The 17,254-nt window shown below is 37.3% G+C and overlaps 1 protein-coding gene across 4 annotated transcripts in view; it reads right to left on the bottom strand.

Annotated features, from left to right (window-relative positions):
* The window catches only part of SH3RF2 (SH3 domain containing ring finger 2), a 145,256-nt gene that overhangs the window by 76,360 nt on the left and 51,642 nt on the right, over window positions 1–17,254 (bottom strand). For all 4 annotated transcript variants that reach the window (XM_051978645.1, XM_051978646.1, XM_051978644.1 and 1 more), the window contains exon 2: window positions 10,692–10,961. In XM_051978645.1, coding sequence (XP_051834605.1) covers window positions 10,692–10,961 — 270 coding nt within the window. The remainder of the gene's footprint in view (window positions 1–10,691; window positions 10,962–17,254) is intronic.

Raw genomic sequence — 17,254 nt, 5'->3', positions numbered from 1 at the left:
CCTTCCTTCCTCCTTCCTTCCTTCCTTCCTTCCTTCCTTCCTTCCTTCCTTCCTTCCTTCCTTCCTTCCTTCCTTCCTTCCTTTCTTTCCTTCCTTCCTTCCTTCCTTCCTTCCTTCCTTCCCTCTCTCCCTCCCTCCCTCCCTCCTTCCTTCCTTCCTTCCTTCCTTCCTTCCTTCCTTCCTTCCTTCCTTCCTTCCTTCCTTCCTTCCTCCCTTCCTCTTTTCCTTTCCTTCCTTCCTTCCTTCCTTCCTTCCTTCCTTCCTTCCTTCCTTCCTTCCTTCCTTCCTTCCTTCCTTCCTTCCTTCCTTTCTTTCCTTCCTTCCTTCCTTCCTTCCTTCCTTCCTTCCTCTCTCCCTCCCTCCCTCCCTCCTTCCTTCCTTCCTTTCTCCTTCCTTCCTTCCTTCCTTCCTTCCTTCCTTCCTTCCTTCCTTTCTTCCTTCCTTCTTTCATCCTCCCTCTCTCCTCCTTCCCTCCCTCCCTCCCTCTCTCCTTCCCTCTCTCCCTCCATCTCTGTCTCTATCTCCTAGCTAGGCAGTATAAATAGCTTTCTAGATAGTATGATTTAAGAACCAATCAAGCATGTTTTCCTGCTTCCAAATATCAATCCTGCTTATTGTATGTCATTACATCATTATAACTTTATTTTTACAAAAAGGAAAGAAAGTAGTGGTAATAGGGAAAGTGGGAAGGATCCAAAGATCTTTTCTATTTGCCCTTGGGGTAAAATCAGAATATATAGAATATGAAGCTATTTTGAAATATGGATGTTTTCTAGACTGAGAATTTGTTTACTTCGTCAATAAATATTAAGTTTCTACTGTATGCTAATTGATGAGTATTCCTCCACTCAAAAAAAGTACAAAAGTCTGCTCCTGCCCTGAAAAAGAAACTCACAATATCAAATGGAGCAGACAACAAGCAAACAAATATATATATATATAGACAAATAAATAACAGAAAAGGTATTAAGAACACTCAGGAAAAGCTTTCTGTAAAAGATGAGATTTTACTTGGGAGTTAAAGGATGCTATGGAGATCACTGGGCAGAGATGAGGAGACAGAGTAGTCCAAGCTGTCCAAGGGAAAGCTAGAGAAAATGCCTGTAGGTGAGAGATGGAGCATCTTGGTAGAACATCAGTGTAGGTTCTGAAGTAATTTGTACTATTTATACTTTTTTGGAGAGGAGCTGAATACCAATTCTCTGACAATTCTGAAAACTCTGTTATGTGGGGTCTTTTCTTGGTCTGCTGCTACATGGAGGTACCTTGATCCTGCTCTTAAGTTTTACTGTACTTCTTTTTGTATTTAATAAAACTAATAAATAAATCCTAGGTTTCACCAGTGAGGAGAGTACTTCTTCCTTAGCTCATGTGGATTATGATTTTTCTATAACTTGGTGAATGTCTTCTGAGTTATTTGTGGCCACAAAAAAATTCATCACCTACTATCTAATCTCTTTAAATTTACCTAAGCTGATCTACAGAGAGCTATAAAACCTCATCCTACTTCTCTGTGCTAATACTGGGAAATAAAAGAGACATGAGGGTCAGCACCAGGCTTATATTTAAATTTTTCTAGATTGTTCAAACTTGTCAAAAGCTAGTAATCTACTACTTTAAGACCACAACGTAAGACCATTCTTTCATTTAACCAAAGAAGCATTTAAAAGACCTCTCCATAGTGGAGATGGTACTATAGTCTAGAAGACCTGAGTTCATATAGCCTGCCTCAGACATTAATAGCTATGTGACTGGACAAGATGACAAAATTCTGTGTCCCAGATTCCTAATCTATTAAGTGGAGGGGCTGTATTAAACAGTTTCTAAGGTCCCTTTTAGCTCTAAATTTATGATACTAGGATCATAATAATCATAAGATCATAGATATAAAAACTAACAGGGAATCTTAAAGGTCATCTACTTTAACCCCTTAATTTGACAGATAAAGGGATCTGGTGGGGAAAGAGATGTTAAAACTGCCTTAAGGTCACAAAGCTAATATTGTGTGAGGCGCTAAGGCTACAGACATACAACAGTCCCTACCCCTGAAGAATGTCAGAATGAGGCATATTGGAAAAAGACTATGAAAGAATTTACAAGTAGATTGCAAATCTTAGAGAAATCAGGAAATCAGCATTGAAATACCAGGAAATTCATGCAACCCACAATTTCTGAATAGAGGGTACAAGGAAATTATCAGATCTTAGGACTATGAAGAGGAAAACTAGTTTCTATTGATGTGGATGTGGGAATAAAATTATCAAACAAACTACCTTTTCTGAGTCACTAAGTTCAAGTGGAGCCAGATTCTTGTTTAGTCTGCTTTGGTTTGATCTACTCAAAGACGTTTGGCAAAGGAGAAAAAAAAGACACAAAAACCTAAGGGAAATAACTCACATTTTCATTCCTCTGAATGAATGTGAAACTTTGGGGAATGAGCATAATAAAGGTTAAATTCCTGCAGGAAAGTATTCCAGTTTTGTGTGAAATGGCTATTACTTGCAAACTGGTGGAAATTTATCCAGCGAAAATACTTTCCATGAAAATTCTACTGGGAAAAAACTTTTAGAACCAGAAAAGAGATCTTAGAGGCTATGTAATCTAATCTCCTTTTACAGATGAAGAAACTGAAGCCTTGAGAGAGTTAGGAAATTTGCCCCACGTCACATAACAAGTTAGTGTTGAAGGCATAACTTGAATGCAGGTCTTCTTGCCTCTAAATCTTGCACTCTATGCGTTATACTACCATGGACCTGGGGGTTTTAACTTATTGCTAAATAAGGTCCTGTTGAGATAACCCAACAGCTCTGTTCTCCCAGGCACCTCTGCTACATGACTTTCCTTGGTTATTTGTGTAATACAACTCATCCAAATCATAGAGATGAGGGTAAGTCCTTGGGGAAAAAAAATTCTTTCCTCAGGAATTCTCTATCTATCCCTTCAATTCTTACAAGTGTCCTGTGTTATTCTTGCTCATTTCCTTCTACTTCTTTAACCTAGTATCTTCCTTCTCTCACCCTCTCTATTCATGTACTCAACTCCCTCCCACTCATCCAAATAATTCTGTATTCCACCTAGTTACCTTTTTTTGAGAGTATAAGTCTTTTGAGAGTATAAGTAATTAGAGAGGGGAGAGGTTGTATTATATTTTTATGTATTATTATTTCATATATTAGCTTATGGGCCACCACATTCTTCAAGAAACCTTTCCTCATACTGTTCCTTGAGTATATGTTTGGGTTGTATATGTTTCTTTTTTTAATTAAAGCTTTTTATTTACAAAACATATGAATGTGTACTTTTTCAACATCGACCTTGCAAAATCTTTTGTCCAAAATTTCCCTTCCTTCCCCCCACCCCTCTCCTAGATGGCAGGTAGTCCAATGTTGTATATGTTTCTAATATGAGTGGTATATGTGGATCTTTGTGTATGTGAAAGTATCAACGTTCCCTAGGTGTCAGTGTGTACTGGATATTTTTCATTTCAATTCAACAGACATTTAATTTTCTGTTACGTGCAAGGCTCTGTGCTAGGTTCTGGAGATGCACAAATGAGATAGCCCTTGCTTGCAGGAGCCCAGTGGCAAGACATAGGTCAAGAGACTGGTGATGGTCCTAAATGCTGTGGGAGTGGAAGGATGGCACATGTGTATTAAATGTGAATAATCTGTAGCTGTTAATAGACATAAGGAGTAGAGATGATGAAGATGCTATTGGTTGTGTGCAATTAGCTGGTGATTAGTCCTATTTACAGATAGATGTCGGTGAATTATTTATATGAGAGAAGCAGCCTAGTATAGTAGAAAAATTGTTGATCATGGAGGTAAAAGACCTAAGTTCTAATCCTGGTTGTACCACTTAGTAGCCATGGGACATTAGTAAATAATATTTCACTTTTCTGAGTCTCAGTTTCTTCATCTGTAAAATAGAGGATATAATATTTGTACTACCTACTCCAAAGGACTCATAGGACCAAATGAGAGATGTATCAAGTAAAGTGCTTTATAACTATAAAGAGCTATTAAAATGTGAGTGATTGGGATATGGACTGAAATGACATGTTTTATTTTAGGCTTAACTTACATTGTATTGGCTCTGGCCTCCCTTGGAGAGCTGGCAGCACTAAAGTAAAAGTAAATGGGGCTTCCTCTGAAAGTTGAGGCAACATATTAGTCATTTAACAAGGGAGAACAAAGGCAATAAGAAAATAAAACCATATGGTTCCAAATACGTGGAAGACGGAGCAATGAAAAATGAATTTATAGGCTATATGCCCATGTTAATGGGAGAGACAGAAAAGCTTTGTTTTTTGCAGGAACTGAGCACAGATTGATGCTAGAGAAAATACCTTGAAGAGAACAAGGAAATCCATAGCTCAGTCCAGCAATGGGAATCCAAGTGAACTTCTATGACTCAAAATCTGTCCCTGTCCTGAAACCTTTGAGCACTCTCTATCCATTGTTACCTTCCCAGGGGCCCTGAAAAATGTCCCAATAATTCTGATTCTTAAAATGCCCTCAAGCTATTTTATACCTTTTTCCTTTCCACACTTAGAAAAAACCACTTATATTCCCCAGCTTCACTTCCTCTCCTCCCATTCACTTTTCAAAGGTGCCAATCTGTTTTTGCTGCTCAACTGAAACTTCTAGGAGATTAACAATGTCTTCTAACAGATTAACAACAATCTCTTAATTGCTTAATCCGTGGGCCTATTTTTAGTCCCCATCCTTCTTGAACCTCTCTATATGGCTTTTGGCAGGGTTGGCTACTCCCTTCCCCTAAATGCTCTCTCATCAGTGGCTTTTCATGACACGGTTTTATTTAGGTTCTCCCCACTACCATTTGATGCTGCCTTTTCCTTTGCTGGATCCATCTATTTCCCACTTCCCTAACCATGGGTATGTATTACCCCCCAAAGCTTTGTCCAGTACTCTCTTCTCTCTTTATACTCTTTTTCAGTCATCTCATCACCTCTCAGGTCCAATTACCATCCCTAGGCACATAACTCCAAGATTTATGAATTTAATCTAATCTCTCCTAAATCTCAGTAAAGCCCACAATATCAAATGTTTATTGGACATTTCAATCTGGATGTCCTCAGGCATCTCAAATTCAACATAACCATAATGAAACTTATCTTCCCCCATTAAATACACTCACCCTTCTAACTTTTTGGATTCTGCTATTACTATTCTTCTGTTTACTCAAGTTCACAATCTTAGATTATTACTCCAATCTTCCCTCTCCTCCCTGCTTTAATCAATTACAAAACGTGTATTTTACCCCCACACATTTCTCATATCTATCTATCTCCGCTCACATTGCCAGTACCCTCATTCAGACTCTCACCATAGGCTGCCTAAATTATTATAACAGTCTTCTTATTTGGGAGGCAGTTAAATAAATCAGTGAATAGAGTAGCTGGACTTGAAGACAAGAAAACTTGAGTTCAAACGTGATTTTAGTCACTTTATTGGCTTTGTGACTCTGGGTAAAAAGTCATTCAACCTCCTCGCTGGAAAATCTTTATACTGCAAAATTGAATCTGCTGTAATGGGATATTATTATTCTATTAGAAATGATTTGCAGTCTGATTTTGGAAAGGCCTGGAAAGACTTACATGAATTGATACTGAGTGAAGTGAACAAAACCAATAGAACATTGTTCACAATAACAAGATTATGTGATGATCACCATGGTAAGACTTAGCTCTTTTCAACAATGCAATGAATTCAAGGCAATTTCAACAGACTTGGGATAGAAAATATCATCCACATCTAGAGAGAGAACTATGGAGGTTGAATATAGATCAAAGCATAATATTTTCACCTTTTTGTTTTTTTCTCATCTTTTTTTTTTTTTTTGCCTTTTAGTATGATCTTTCTTGAACAACATGACAAATTAGAAAATATGTTAAAAAGAATAGCACATATTTAAACCTATATCAGTTTGCTTTCTGTCGTGGGAAGGGGAAAGAAAGGAGAAAAATTTGGAATATAAAGTTTAAAAAAAATAAATGCTGATGATAAATGTGGAAATATATTTAGAAGAATTGCACATATTTAACCTATATTGGATTACTTGCTGTTTAAGGGAGGGAAAAAGTAGGGAGGAAGGGAGAAAAATTTGGAACACAAGTTTTGTAAGAGCAAATGCTGAAAATTATTTTTGGATGTATTTTAAAAAAATAAAAAGCTATTATAAAGATTAATGATGAAAACTATATTTTTACATGTATTTGTAAAAATAAAATACTATTGAAAAAAATTAAAAATAAATAAAATTTAAAAATATAGATTGAATCTGCCTAAGTACTGATTTCTTATCAGTACCCTCTGCCCCTCTGATTGGACTTTCTGACTAGAGGACAGGGCCATGGGCTCTATGGCATCTATTGGAGCTTGACATACTCTGCAACACTGGAGTATATCAAATTATAAAATGCATGGCACAGTGTCTGGAACATAGTAGGCATTAAACAAATGCTTTCTTCCACCTGTTTGCTTTGCTTCAGATCTCTTTCCTCCTCAATCCATTGTTCATACAAAACTGCCAACATAATTTTCTTAAAGATACAAATGTAATAAATGAATTCCAAATTCCCCTTCTCTGTAGCAACTTTTAAGTGTCTCCCCACCACTTCTAAAATAAAATACAGACTTGGCATTGAAAGTTCTCACTATTTACCTCCCAATTACACTTCCAAGTACATTCTTCCCCTTCAAACATTTTAATTCTAAGCAAATCTTCCTTCCTGCAATTCCCTGAATTCAGCATTCTAATCTCCTATTCTCAGTGCCTTTTGAACAAGCCATCCCCCACCCCCTTTCCCCTTCCTTCACACTGGCTGGAACACACTTTCTCACCCTCTTCATCTTAGAATCTCTTCCTTCCTTTCAGGCTTACCTTAGAGATAACAACTATTGGGAAGTCTTTCCTGGTTCCCTTCACTGATGATATTCTCTCCCTTCTTCAAATTATCATGTATTTATTTAGTTGTTTATATGTGGTGTATCTCTCTAGTACTACTTGAAATGCTCCTGAGATTTTCTGCTTTGTCTTTGTAGTTCCAGTGCCTTGTGCACACCGGGTGATTAATAGATGCTTTCTGGCCTGTAAGATATGTACTATTTTTTCTTTGTTCAGCCTACATCAATTGTCCCCTTGGTGTTTATGGATGTATAGTTTTCTGGTGTGCCTCATTTTTCATCCTCTCCTAAATGAAGTTAGTGACAACAGAGATATAGGTACAGTCTGCCAACTAGGAGAACAAAATATGATTGTATTTTATTTCATTTCATTTTCTTTTCCCCAGTGAAGGCACCCACACTGCCAGGTATTGGTTTTTCTACCCAAGGGCCTGCCTTGGTTGCTTTGCCCTTAGTAGAGCAAACTTCTTTTGCAGCAAAGCATCTTTCCTTGGATGACATTTCCTTTAAGGAAAGATAATTACAAGCTGGTTATAATATGGAGTTATGGGGCATATGGAAGAGAGGTTGTCTGACCTACCCCAAACCTGGAGAGGATTTAAGCTGAGAGAGAATTGGAATAAAACTGACAATACTCGGTGCCTTAGGGATCATTTATACAACTGGTAGCTCTGAATTCATGATGCAGTGGAACTCCACATTATCTTCAACCTTTCTCCATAACAAATCCCTTAAGTTTCTTCTACCTCAAGATTCCTAGGGAGGCATTTAGGATCATAGATTGAGCTTGGGAAATATAGCAAAATATATAATCAATCTGGTTTCAATATGTCCATCTAGAGACCTGAGAGACTATCAAATCCACCCTCCTTCCCACCCACCCATTGAGAGCCAAGGAGACTGAAGTTTAGAGTGATTAATTAACTTCCTGAAGGATCACACAGAGTCAGAGTTTGAACTGAGGTCTTCCTTATTCTAAGTCTTAATTCTGGAGCACTCCTAGAGTAGATGTAATCAGGATTGCCATGATAATTTCTGCAAACTGACTGCCCTGAATGATGCCATCTTGATGATAAGGTGGCCTTATAAACATGGTGCCTAAATTGATGACTAGACCACAAGATTATCCCATTTTGTTCTGCATCTAAATAGGATCCATTTAATTTAATACAGAAATGTGGAAAAGTTTCCCTGTCACTAGTTCTCCTTTTTCTTTAGGTCTTCCATACATGAATAATTGAGCCCAGCCTTGATACTCACATCTCAAGAATTTGCCACATTTTGTTATGATCCAGGGTCAAAATCTTTAGTGTAGTCAATGAGACAGAAGTAAAGATTTACTGGAACTCCCTTATATATGAAGGCAATTTGGTCTCTGGTTCTTCTACCTCTTCAAAAATCAGCCTGCTTTTTTGCTAATACTCAGTTCACATGTTGCTAAAGCTTAAAAACACCTTAAGCATAACCTTGCTGGAATGTGAAATGAGTGTAACTATTCAATTCAAAACCTCCTTTGGCATTGTCCTTCTTTAGGACTGGAACACAAACTGATTTTTTCCAATCTAGTGGCCACTGCTGAGTTTTCCAAATTTCCTGGCATATTTAGAATGCACCACTTTGACAACATCATCTGTTAGAATTCTAAATCTAGAATTCTCTCACCTCCACTAATTATATTATTAGCAAGGCTTCTTGAAAGCTACTTTATTTCATTCTCTAGAATGTCTGGCTCTAGATCAGTAACCATGCCATTGTAGTTATGGGTGGTATTAAGATCTTTTTTGTATAGTTCTTCTGCATATTCTTGCTACTTCCTAATTCTTCTGTCTCAGTTAAATTCCTAGGTTTTTATCTTTTATCATGCCCATTTCTGTATGAAATATGCCCTTACTATCTCCTAATTTCCTTGAAGAGTTCTCTAGTCTTTCTCATTCTACTGTTTTTTTTTACTTCTTTACATTGCTCATTTAAGAAAACTTTCCTATGAAAACTTTTTCCTAAGAAAATCTTGTTATTCTCTGGAATTCTGCATTCAACTGGGCAAATCTTTTCATTTCTCCCCTCCCTTCTGTATAAAGATTCATCAGATGGCTATTTTGCTTTCTTGCTCTTCTTTTTCTTTAAGAGAATTTTTTTGCTGCTTCCTATACAATATTTCAAATCTCTGTCCATAGTTCCTCAGACATTCTATTTACCAGATTCAATGCCTTAAATCTATTTTCTGCTTTCACTTATATTCATAAAAGATGTTATTTAGATTATACTTCTGTGGTCTGATGGTTTTCTCTATTTTCTTCAATTTAAGTCTGAATTTTGCATTAAGTTCTCGATCTGAGCCACAGTGAGCTCCACGTCTTATTTTGACTGACTGTATAGAGACTTCCCCATCTTTGGCTGCAAAATATATAATCAATCTGGCTTCAATATGTCCATCTAGTAATGTCTATGTGTAGAGTCACCTTTTGGGTTGTTGAAAAAGAGGATTTGCTAAGACTAACAAGTTATATCTTGACAAAATTCTATTAGTCTCTGCCCTGCTTCATTTTGTACATCAAGGCCAAACTTGCCTGCTATTCCAATTATATTTTGCTCTTCTACTTTGTCATTTCAACCCCTTATGATGAATGTGATATTCTTTTTTTTGGGGGGGGAGGTTATTTCTAGAAGATATTGTAGGCCTTCAGACTGATAGACTTACAGACTGATCAATTTTGGTTTCTGGGATCAGTGGCTGGAGTGTAGACTGGAATATTACTACGATGCTGAATGTTTTGCTTTGGAATCAAATAAATATCATTCTTTCATTTTTAACATTATATCTCAGTACTGGTTTTCTCACATTTTTATTGACAGTAAGGGCTACTGTATTTCTTCTAAGGGATTCTTATCCACAGTGGTTATATAATGATCACTTGAATTAAATTTACCCATTCCCATCCTCTTAAGTGCACATATACCCAAAATATCGATATTTAATCTTTCCATTTCTAGTTTGATCACATTACCTTGGTTTCTGCATCAATCAGGATGCAGTTCTTTTATGGACTCCTGTTTTTTAAAAGTAATACTGCAGTTTGTTTGAATCAGACCTTGTTGACACTGTGCTAAATAAAATACTTTTACCTTTCATTTCTTGAATTTGTCTTCAAGATTTCTTTTAATAGAGCTAATTATGATTTTTCTTAACTGATTTGGTAATATCAAGTTAATTTTGTAATTTTATATAGCACTGTATTTTCCTTCTAGGAACCAGATTTCAATTTTACCATCAGATGAATGGTGGTGCCTTGGGCTGGTTACATTTTAGACATGTCCAGAGATTCCTGGGCATTTAAAATAATGTCTTGTGTGACAATTGTTAGTCCTTTCCAAGTGTGCTGGAGTTAACTAGAACCAATTTTGTCTGTCTTTAGCCCATTATAAATTTTCAGTGTAAGCATTTACACCTCGAAAAGCAGCAAAATATAAATCAGTACTTATTTTATAATTCTGTTGATTTTTAGAGTTAAAGTCATGAGGAAAATGTTAATAATGCAAATTAAACATAAAAGTGTGTGGGCATACATTTTATAAGAAAATGGGTTATTAACTATTTCTCAATATACCTTTGCCCATCTACCTAGACAATTTCAGTTTCAGCTTGCCTGAATGACTATTCTACCAGTCAATGATGCCCCTTTCTTTTTAGGAAAAAACAAAACTCCTAATTAAAATAACAATATAAACTTAATATATTACCCTCTTCCCAAACTACTCCCTTACCTTTTGGAATGTCAGACAGTTTTGGTTTTCATTTTTGTCCTTATCTTTCAAATCAAAGTTGTAAAGAGCCCGACAGAGTGGGGGAGGTTGTGGAAGCTGCTTAATAACCTCCACTGAGCTGGTGGGGAAAATTCCACTGATGCCATTGATCTCTCCCTGGTACCAATTTTCATCAAGTTGTCTTCGAAGGAGGATGATATCTCCCTTGTTGAACCTTAGGTCATTTGGGTTCTGCCCTCTATAATTGCATAGGGCTTTTGCTCTTGGCACCTGTGGGTAGACAAAGTAGAAAATTCTTCATCTGACTTACTTGAGAGAGAGAGAGAGAAAGAGAGAGAGAGAGACAGACAGAAAGACAGAGAGACACACAGACAGAGAGAGGGGAAGCATGGTGAGATAATATGTAATTTGATCTGATAATGTTCTAATCTTGCCTAACTTTACTGAGTCTGTGACTTTGAATAAATCACCTAACTCCCCATATCAATTTTCCCCATCACTAAAATGTAGATAATTATATGGTTTACCTTCCTCATGGATTACTAGAAGAGTAATTAAAATAACAGATATAGAAGGATTTTGAAAAAATTATGTAGTACTCTAGGAGTTCTATTATTTTTTCCCTGCATGCTTGACTGTTTTAATCACTGTAAAGTCTGAGTCAACCAGTCATCACTCAGTCATCCATCAATGCAGTCACAATTTTTTAAACTGATATTCTTCTATTGAGAGATATTAAACTCCCATTGATCAGACTTTTTTGGCAAAGTTTGGCAACTCAAATGGGTTTTTTTAGAGATCCTTCCAGTGTAATAGGTAAATTTATTTTATTTTAAATTAACTTTCTTATTTTAGTTCTATTTTCCCAAGTGAGATGGCGAAATAGTCTGATTTCATGCCAGATATTCTGGCTGCTTATAAAAGAAGTGTTGGAAGGTATTGACTGAACTTTTCTAAGGAACTCATGAATCCACCATGATTATTTCAAAAGGAATATTGAACAACTCTCAGTGACTTAGGGATATAGAAAAACTTGAAAATTCACTTTGCAGATTGGATTAGGTAGTCGCACCTTTCTATCAAGCAAGCTCCTGGAGAGACAGTGACAGCTAGAGCCCAGGGAGCACAGGCAGGGAAAGAGCAAAGGAGCTGGAGACAGGAGGAGTGGAAGGGGTGGAGGGAATCTAGGAGAGTAAACCAAGTTGAGCAGGTTCAGTCATCTGTGCACACAGCCAGCTATCTTATAAAGCCACTCCTTATCCAGAAAAGCTGTGGACAAAAGCAAAAATGAGAGCAGGGGATTTCCAGGGGCTGAGGCAAATCTGCTAGTTACAGGAGGAAATAACAATTGTAAAAAGAACTGCTGTAGAATCATTTTAGTAACTGTCTTAATGCTCCTTTCTCTTTGTCTTTCTAGTGCTTAACATACATTCATTCAGCAAACTTATAGTCCTAAGCCTCAATCACGTATGGGCAACTAGGGGGTCAGTGGATAGAGCCCTGGTCCTGAAGTGAGGAAGACCTGATTCCAAACCTAGTCTCTGACACTAATTGTGTGATCATGAGCCAGTCCCTTCACGTCTGTTTGCTGCTGAAGGAGGAAATGGCAAGCCATTCTAGCGTCTCTGTCGAGAAAATCCCATGGACAGTATTGGTGTCAGACAAAAATGAACAACAATGGGTGGATCATCAATTTAGTGCTTGGGAAGACAGAAGTTAGGACATGACAAAGTCCTGCCCTTATGGAAGTTGCCATCTAGTAGAGAGATAAGACCCAAATAACTTTTAATAGATATTACCCAATAAGTACATAGGAGGAGTATAAAGGAAAATGCTTTGTGAAATTTGAGAAGTAAGGTTGTGGATGAAGTGGCAATCAAATTAATCTGAACAAGAGAGGAAGGATATGTTTCTTTCAATCATTTATTAGGAAATGGTGAAGGCTACGGTTCCTAGTAGAGAGAATGGTAACCTGGGAATCATGAGATAATAAAACTAGAGCTGGAAAAAACTTAGAGATCATCAAATCCAAACTCCTTTTCTTTACTGAGAGAGGAGCTTACTTCATCCAAGGTCACACAGAAAATTTTGATCTGAATTCCTGCCCCAGATATTTACTTGCTCATCTGGTAGCAGATCACTTTCAGACTTGGTTTCCTCATCTGTAAAAAGCTTCTACCTTACAAGATTTTAAGTTTCAAATCAAATTATGTATATAAATGCTTTATAAACTTTAAAGCCCCATATAAATGCTATTATGACCGACCTCTTTAAGCCTCAGTTTCCTCATCTGAAAAATGTGGATAATACCAATAGTATCTACCTTAAAGGTTGTTGGCAAAGGCTCCAGTGAAATAATAATATTAAAAGCTAATATTTATATAATGCTTTAAAATTTTGTAATGTGCTTTACCCATGATTCTATTTGATAATAGCAATTTTTATGATATTGCCTATAGATATTACTTATCATCATCTGCCATCTTAGGGGTACTTAATCAAAAAGGAATTGCAAAGTAGGTGCTTAATAAATGCCTACTGAATAAGCTACCCAGCTGTATTTGGCCCACTCCTACCCAAATCACAATGCCAGAATGGAGTTTTAAGAGGATGTGGGGGGAAAGCCAAGGAAGCTCTTTCTCTTTTCCATTCTGAAAATGATTGCAAGTGCAGGTGGCGCACGTGGTTTAATGACTGCTGAGCAATTACACCCCCAACTCAAATTTCAGAAAATGTTTAAGATTCTTTGAAGACGCTTGAACTTTGAAATCCCCAGGTAGAATTAATAGCAATACCACCTCCAACTGCAGCTGCCATCTCCTTTTCTCTCCCACCCCCCTCAGTACGGAGTTGGAGTTGTGTTAAATGAATTTCTGCTTGCTATTTTTAATGTGAAAATTCTATTCATTGGCTCGAGCATCAGTTTGGGCAGTCTCTCCCCTGGGTCACTCAAGCCCATCCTCATCCTAGCAATGATGCTTTCTTTCTCAAGCTACAGAAAGAAATCAGGGCATGAAACGAAAGCCACTTAACATGGCTTTTCATCACAAATTCATCCAGGGCTGTGCCTTGTAATGGAAATGCATCTCTGGAGCCCTGGCAATTTGTTCTCCTTGCTGCTGAGACTATTAGCATGAATTATTTAACTCCTAGGCCCTCGAATAAAAGTCAAGCACCCGAAGAGACTCAGATGGCTAATTCTATCCCATCCTAAATGGTTTCTCTAGGGGAAATGGCTCAAAGACCCCAGTAAAATATCACCTGATGTATTGTTTATAACTTTTTTTATTGTCTGTAATTGTTTTCTCTCCCCACTTCCACGAAGGTTCCCAGTCAGAGAGTCACCAAATTGCCTTTCTGTCATTCTCACACATGGAAGCTGTCCAAATTGAAGTTTAATGTGTGTCTCAAATGGAAGTGGCATTCCTTGCTGAGGCCACAACCAGTAATGATTTAGTGCTGAATTTGTTCAGGGGCTTCTGGTCCCTACCTAATTTGCTCACTAGGAGAGGATGAGGAGATATCACTGAGGATGGCACATATGGTATTCTCTTGCCCTCTTTTACAGTGGTAGTAGGACTGTGAGTGTGGAATATTACATATACTATTAGACATAGTTAATATTTTGGTTGGGTTTTTTGAATTGCTTTTTTCTTTTTAAATTTCTGATATAAAGGATGGCTCACGGAGGGAAGGGATAGAAAAGGAATATGTTAAAAAAATGAAATTGAAGAAAAATAAAACATTAAGAAGAAGGGTCAGCTAGGTGGTGCAGTGGATTGAGTAACAATGGTGCTTTAGCCATCCATATTAGGATTAGAGATTACAAATTGTTAGTGTTAAGAGGGACCATAGAGAAGTTTAACCTTCCCTCATTTTACAGATGGGGAAACTGAGGCCCAGAAAGGTTGAGTGACTTGCAGATGGTAAGTAGTTTAAATCTAAGTCCCCAGGCAGCTAGATGGTATGATAAATAGGACATCATTAGAATAAAAAAGATTTATCTTGGTAAATTCAAATCTGGCTTCAGATACTTCTTATCTGTGTGACTCTAGACAAGTCACTTAGCCCTGTCTGCCTTAGTTCCTCATCTAAAAATGAGCTGGAGAAGGAAATGGCAACTCCCCCCCCCCTTCAGTATTTTTGCCAAAAAAAACCCTAAATGGGGCCACAAAGTATCGATGTGACTGGAAGAATCAGACAACAATAATCACCTCCAATTCCAAAGCTAGAACTCATTCCCTTATGCCAAAGTATCCTGCTAAACTAGTTTTCAATTAGAAAGGATAGAAAAGTGGTACATTGTTTGAAGGGAGAGAAAGCGTGAGTGGGTAAGGTAAATATAAAAATATACAATCCTTCTGGCATAGGGAGAGAGGTCTGAGCCTTGTGGAAACCTGACTTGATAATGAACAGAGATGAAATCTTCACAATAACAATAATAACATAGCTAGCATTTATATTGTACTTTAAGACTTGCAAAGCACTTTACAAAAATTATTTCAATTTCCAAGATATATGTGCTCCCATTACCCCCATTTTATAGACGAGAAAATTGAGGCACAGATTAAATGACTTCCTCAGGGTCACATAGAAAGGCTGCAGGTTTGAGAATAGAATTAAAACTTGTTTTTTTTTAACTCCAAGTTCAGTCCTCTATCCTCATTTTCACACTTAATTTCCTCTTAATCTTTTACTTTCTAATAGTTTAACTTGTCTTTAATGAACTGTCCCCATTCCATCCTTCACTTTTATGAACCATCTCTAGGTCTGGTTTTCATTCCTTCCTCACTATTATGTCTTAAACTACCCTCCCTTTCTTTAAGATTCACTTGAACCCTGTTCTATGGAAACCTTTTCCTAAATAGGGCTTTCTTTTCTCAAACTATTGTGTGGCTATTTCAATATTGTATTATTCCTTCCATTCTTATATCCCCTTTCCTCCAGAATGTAAACTTTTTAGGGACAGATTTTTTTGGGGGGGTGGGAGAGGAGAGACTTTGATTTTGAATCCTCTGCTCTAGAGACTTCATATTATAAGGATTTGACTTAAATAGAGCAAATCAGTCTTCATGACCATTTCACTTTACTGAGAGGAAACTACACAACAAGGCAACTTAGACAAGAGAGTAACTCTGCCTTTTGTTTTGACAATCATATGAGAATAGACTTGTCAATTGAGGCATTAGTCTTAAAGTTGAAGGAAAGCAATGAGTAAGCTGATGCTAGTGGTATGTTCGAAAGTGCTGATGGCCCAGCCCAAGCTGTATGTGTTTCCCTATTTTTCTGCCAAGGAGGGATGGGAGCTGGGAAGTGACAGTGCTCACTTAACACATTCAAGCTGAGTTGGCTACTCCAGTGAATCCCAACTGCTTCCAGCAATAAACCTCTAAGAAGCTCATGTTACCAAGGCTATTTAAGTAACTGATGGCCATTAAAGAGGCAGTGTAGGGTAGTGGATGGAGCTGGCCCAGAAGCCAGGAAGACACAGGTTGTTTAATAACTATCTCTGACACAACACAGGCTGTATGACCCCAGGCAAATCATTTAAGCTCTCAGTGCTTTAGGCAATTGTCTGACTCTAAAATCTCTGAGAAAGTGCTGATTTACATTGATGAAGGAAATTTCCTTACCCTATATCATTTTTGGGGTACAGCATATCCTAAAGATCTTTGCATATCTTTATGATCTAATAGCTTAAATCACAAGAATTTTATAAGACCGCTTATATGTTAATTCCTTAACAATGAAATCTAAAGTCCAGTCCCTATCTGTAAGACACCTGACAGTGGAAATTCCTTCATCTGGAGTACAGATATGAGGATTATTATCTGTGGAATCCCTGATATCCTCTGTTCATTTTTTTTTTCCTATAAAGGATTTTCCATTTTGAGGGTGCTCAGGAGATCCACTGACTTTTCTTAATGACGAATATCAATTTTTCTCTGTGCTGTTCTTTAATTATAATAATGATAATAGTAATAACATTTATGTAGTGGTTTAAGATTTGCAAAGCAATTTCCTATACATTATTTCATTTGATCATCACAACTCCATGAAATAGGAGCAGTGATTATTATCTATTTTCCCTTTCCTCTATACCCTCCATTTTACAGATAAGGAAAATGAGAATCAAAAAGGTCAAGACATTTGCCCAGGGTCACATGACCTGAAAGTTCATTATTCTGACATTGAGGTCAACCTGGTAGATAGTAGATTTGAAGTGGTCTGTGTCATACAAGAGATGATCATTTTGTTGAACCATTTTGTTCAATTTACTTAGAATAAAAACCTTAGATAAGTAACTTAGGTCAAGTAAAAAAGTCTAAGGTTATATTTGTCTCAGTTGCCATCAGAGGTCCTCAAACTTTTTAAATAGGGGGCCAGTTCACTGTCCCTCAGACTGTTGGAGGGCTGGACTATAGTAAAAAGAAAAACTTTGTTTTGTGGGCCTTTAAATAAAGAAACTTCGTAGCCCTGAGTGAGGGGAATAATCGTCCTCAGCTGCCGGGCATCTGGCCTGCAGGCCATAGTTTGAGGACCCCTGTGTGGGAGTGGGGGGA

The sequence above is a fragment of the Antechinus flavipes genome, chromosome 2 (genome assembly GCF_016432865.1).
Source record: "Antechinus flavipes isolate AdamAnt ecotype Samford, QLD, Australia chromosome 2, AdamAnt_v2, whole genome shotgun sequence".
NCBI lineage: Eukaryota > Metazoa > Chordata > Mammalia > Dasyuromorphia > Dasyuridae > Antechinus > Antechinus flavipes.
The sequence above is the reverse complement of the archived record's forward strand: the minus strand, read 5'-3'. Positions and strand labels throughout refer to the sequence as shown.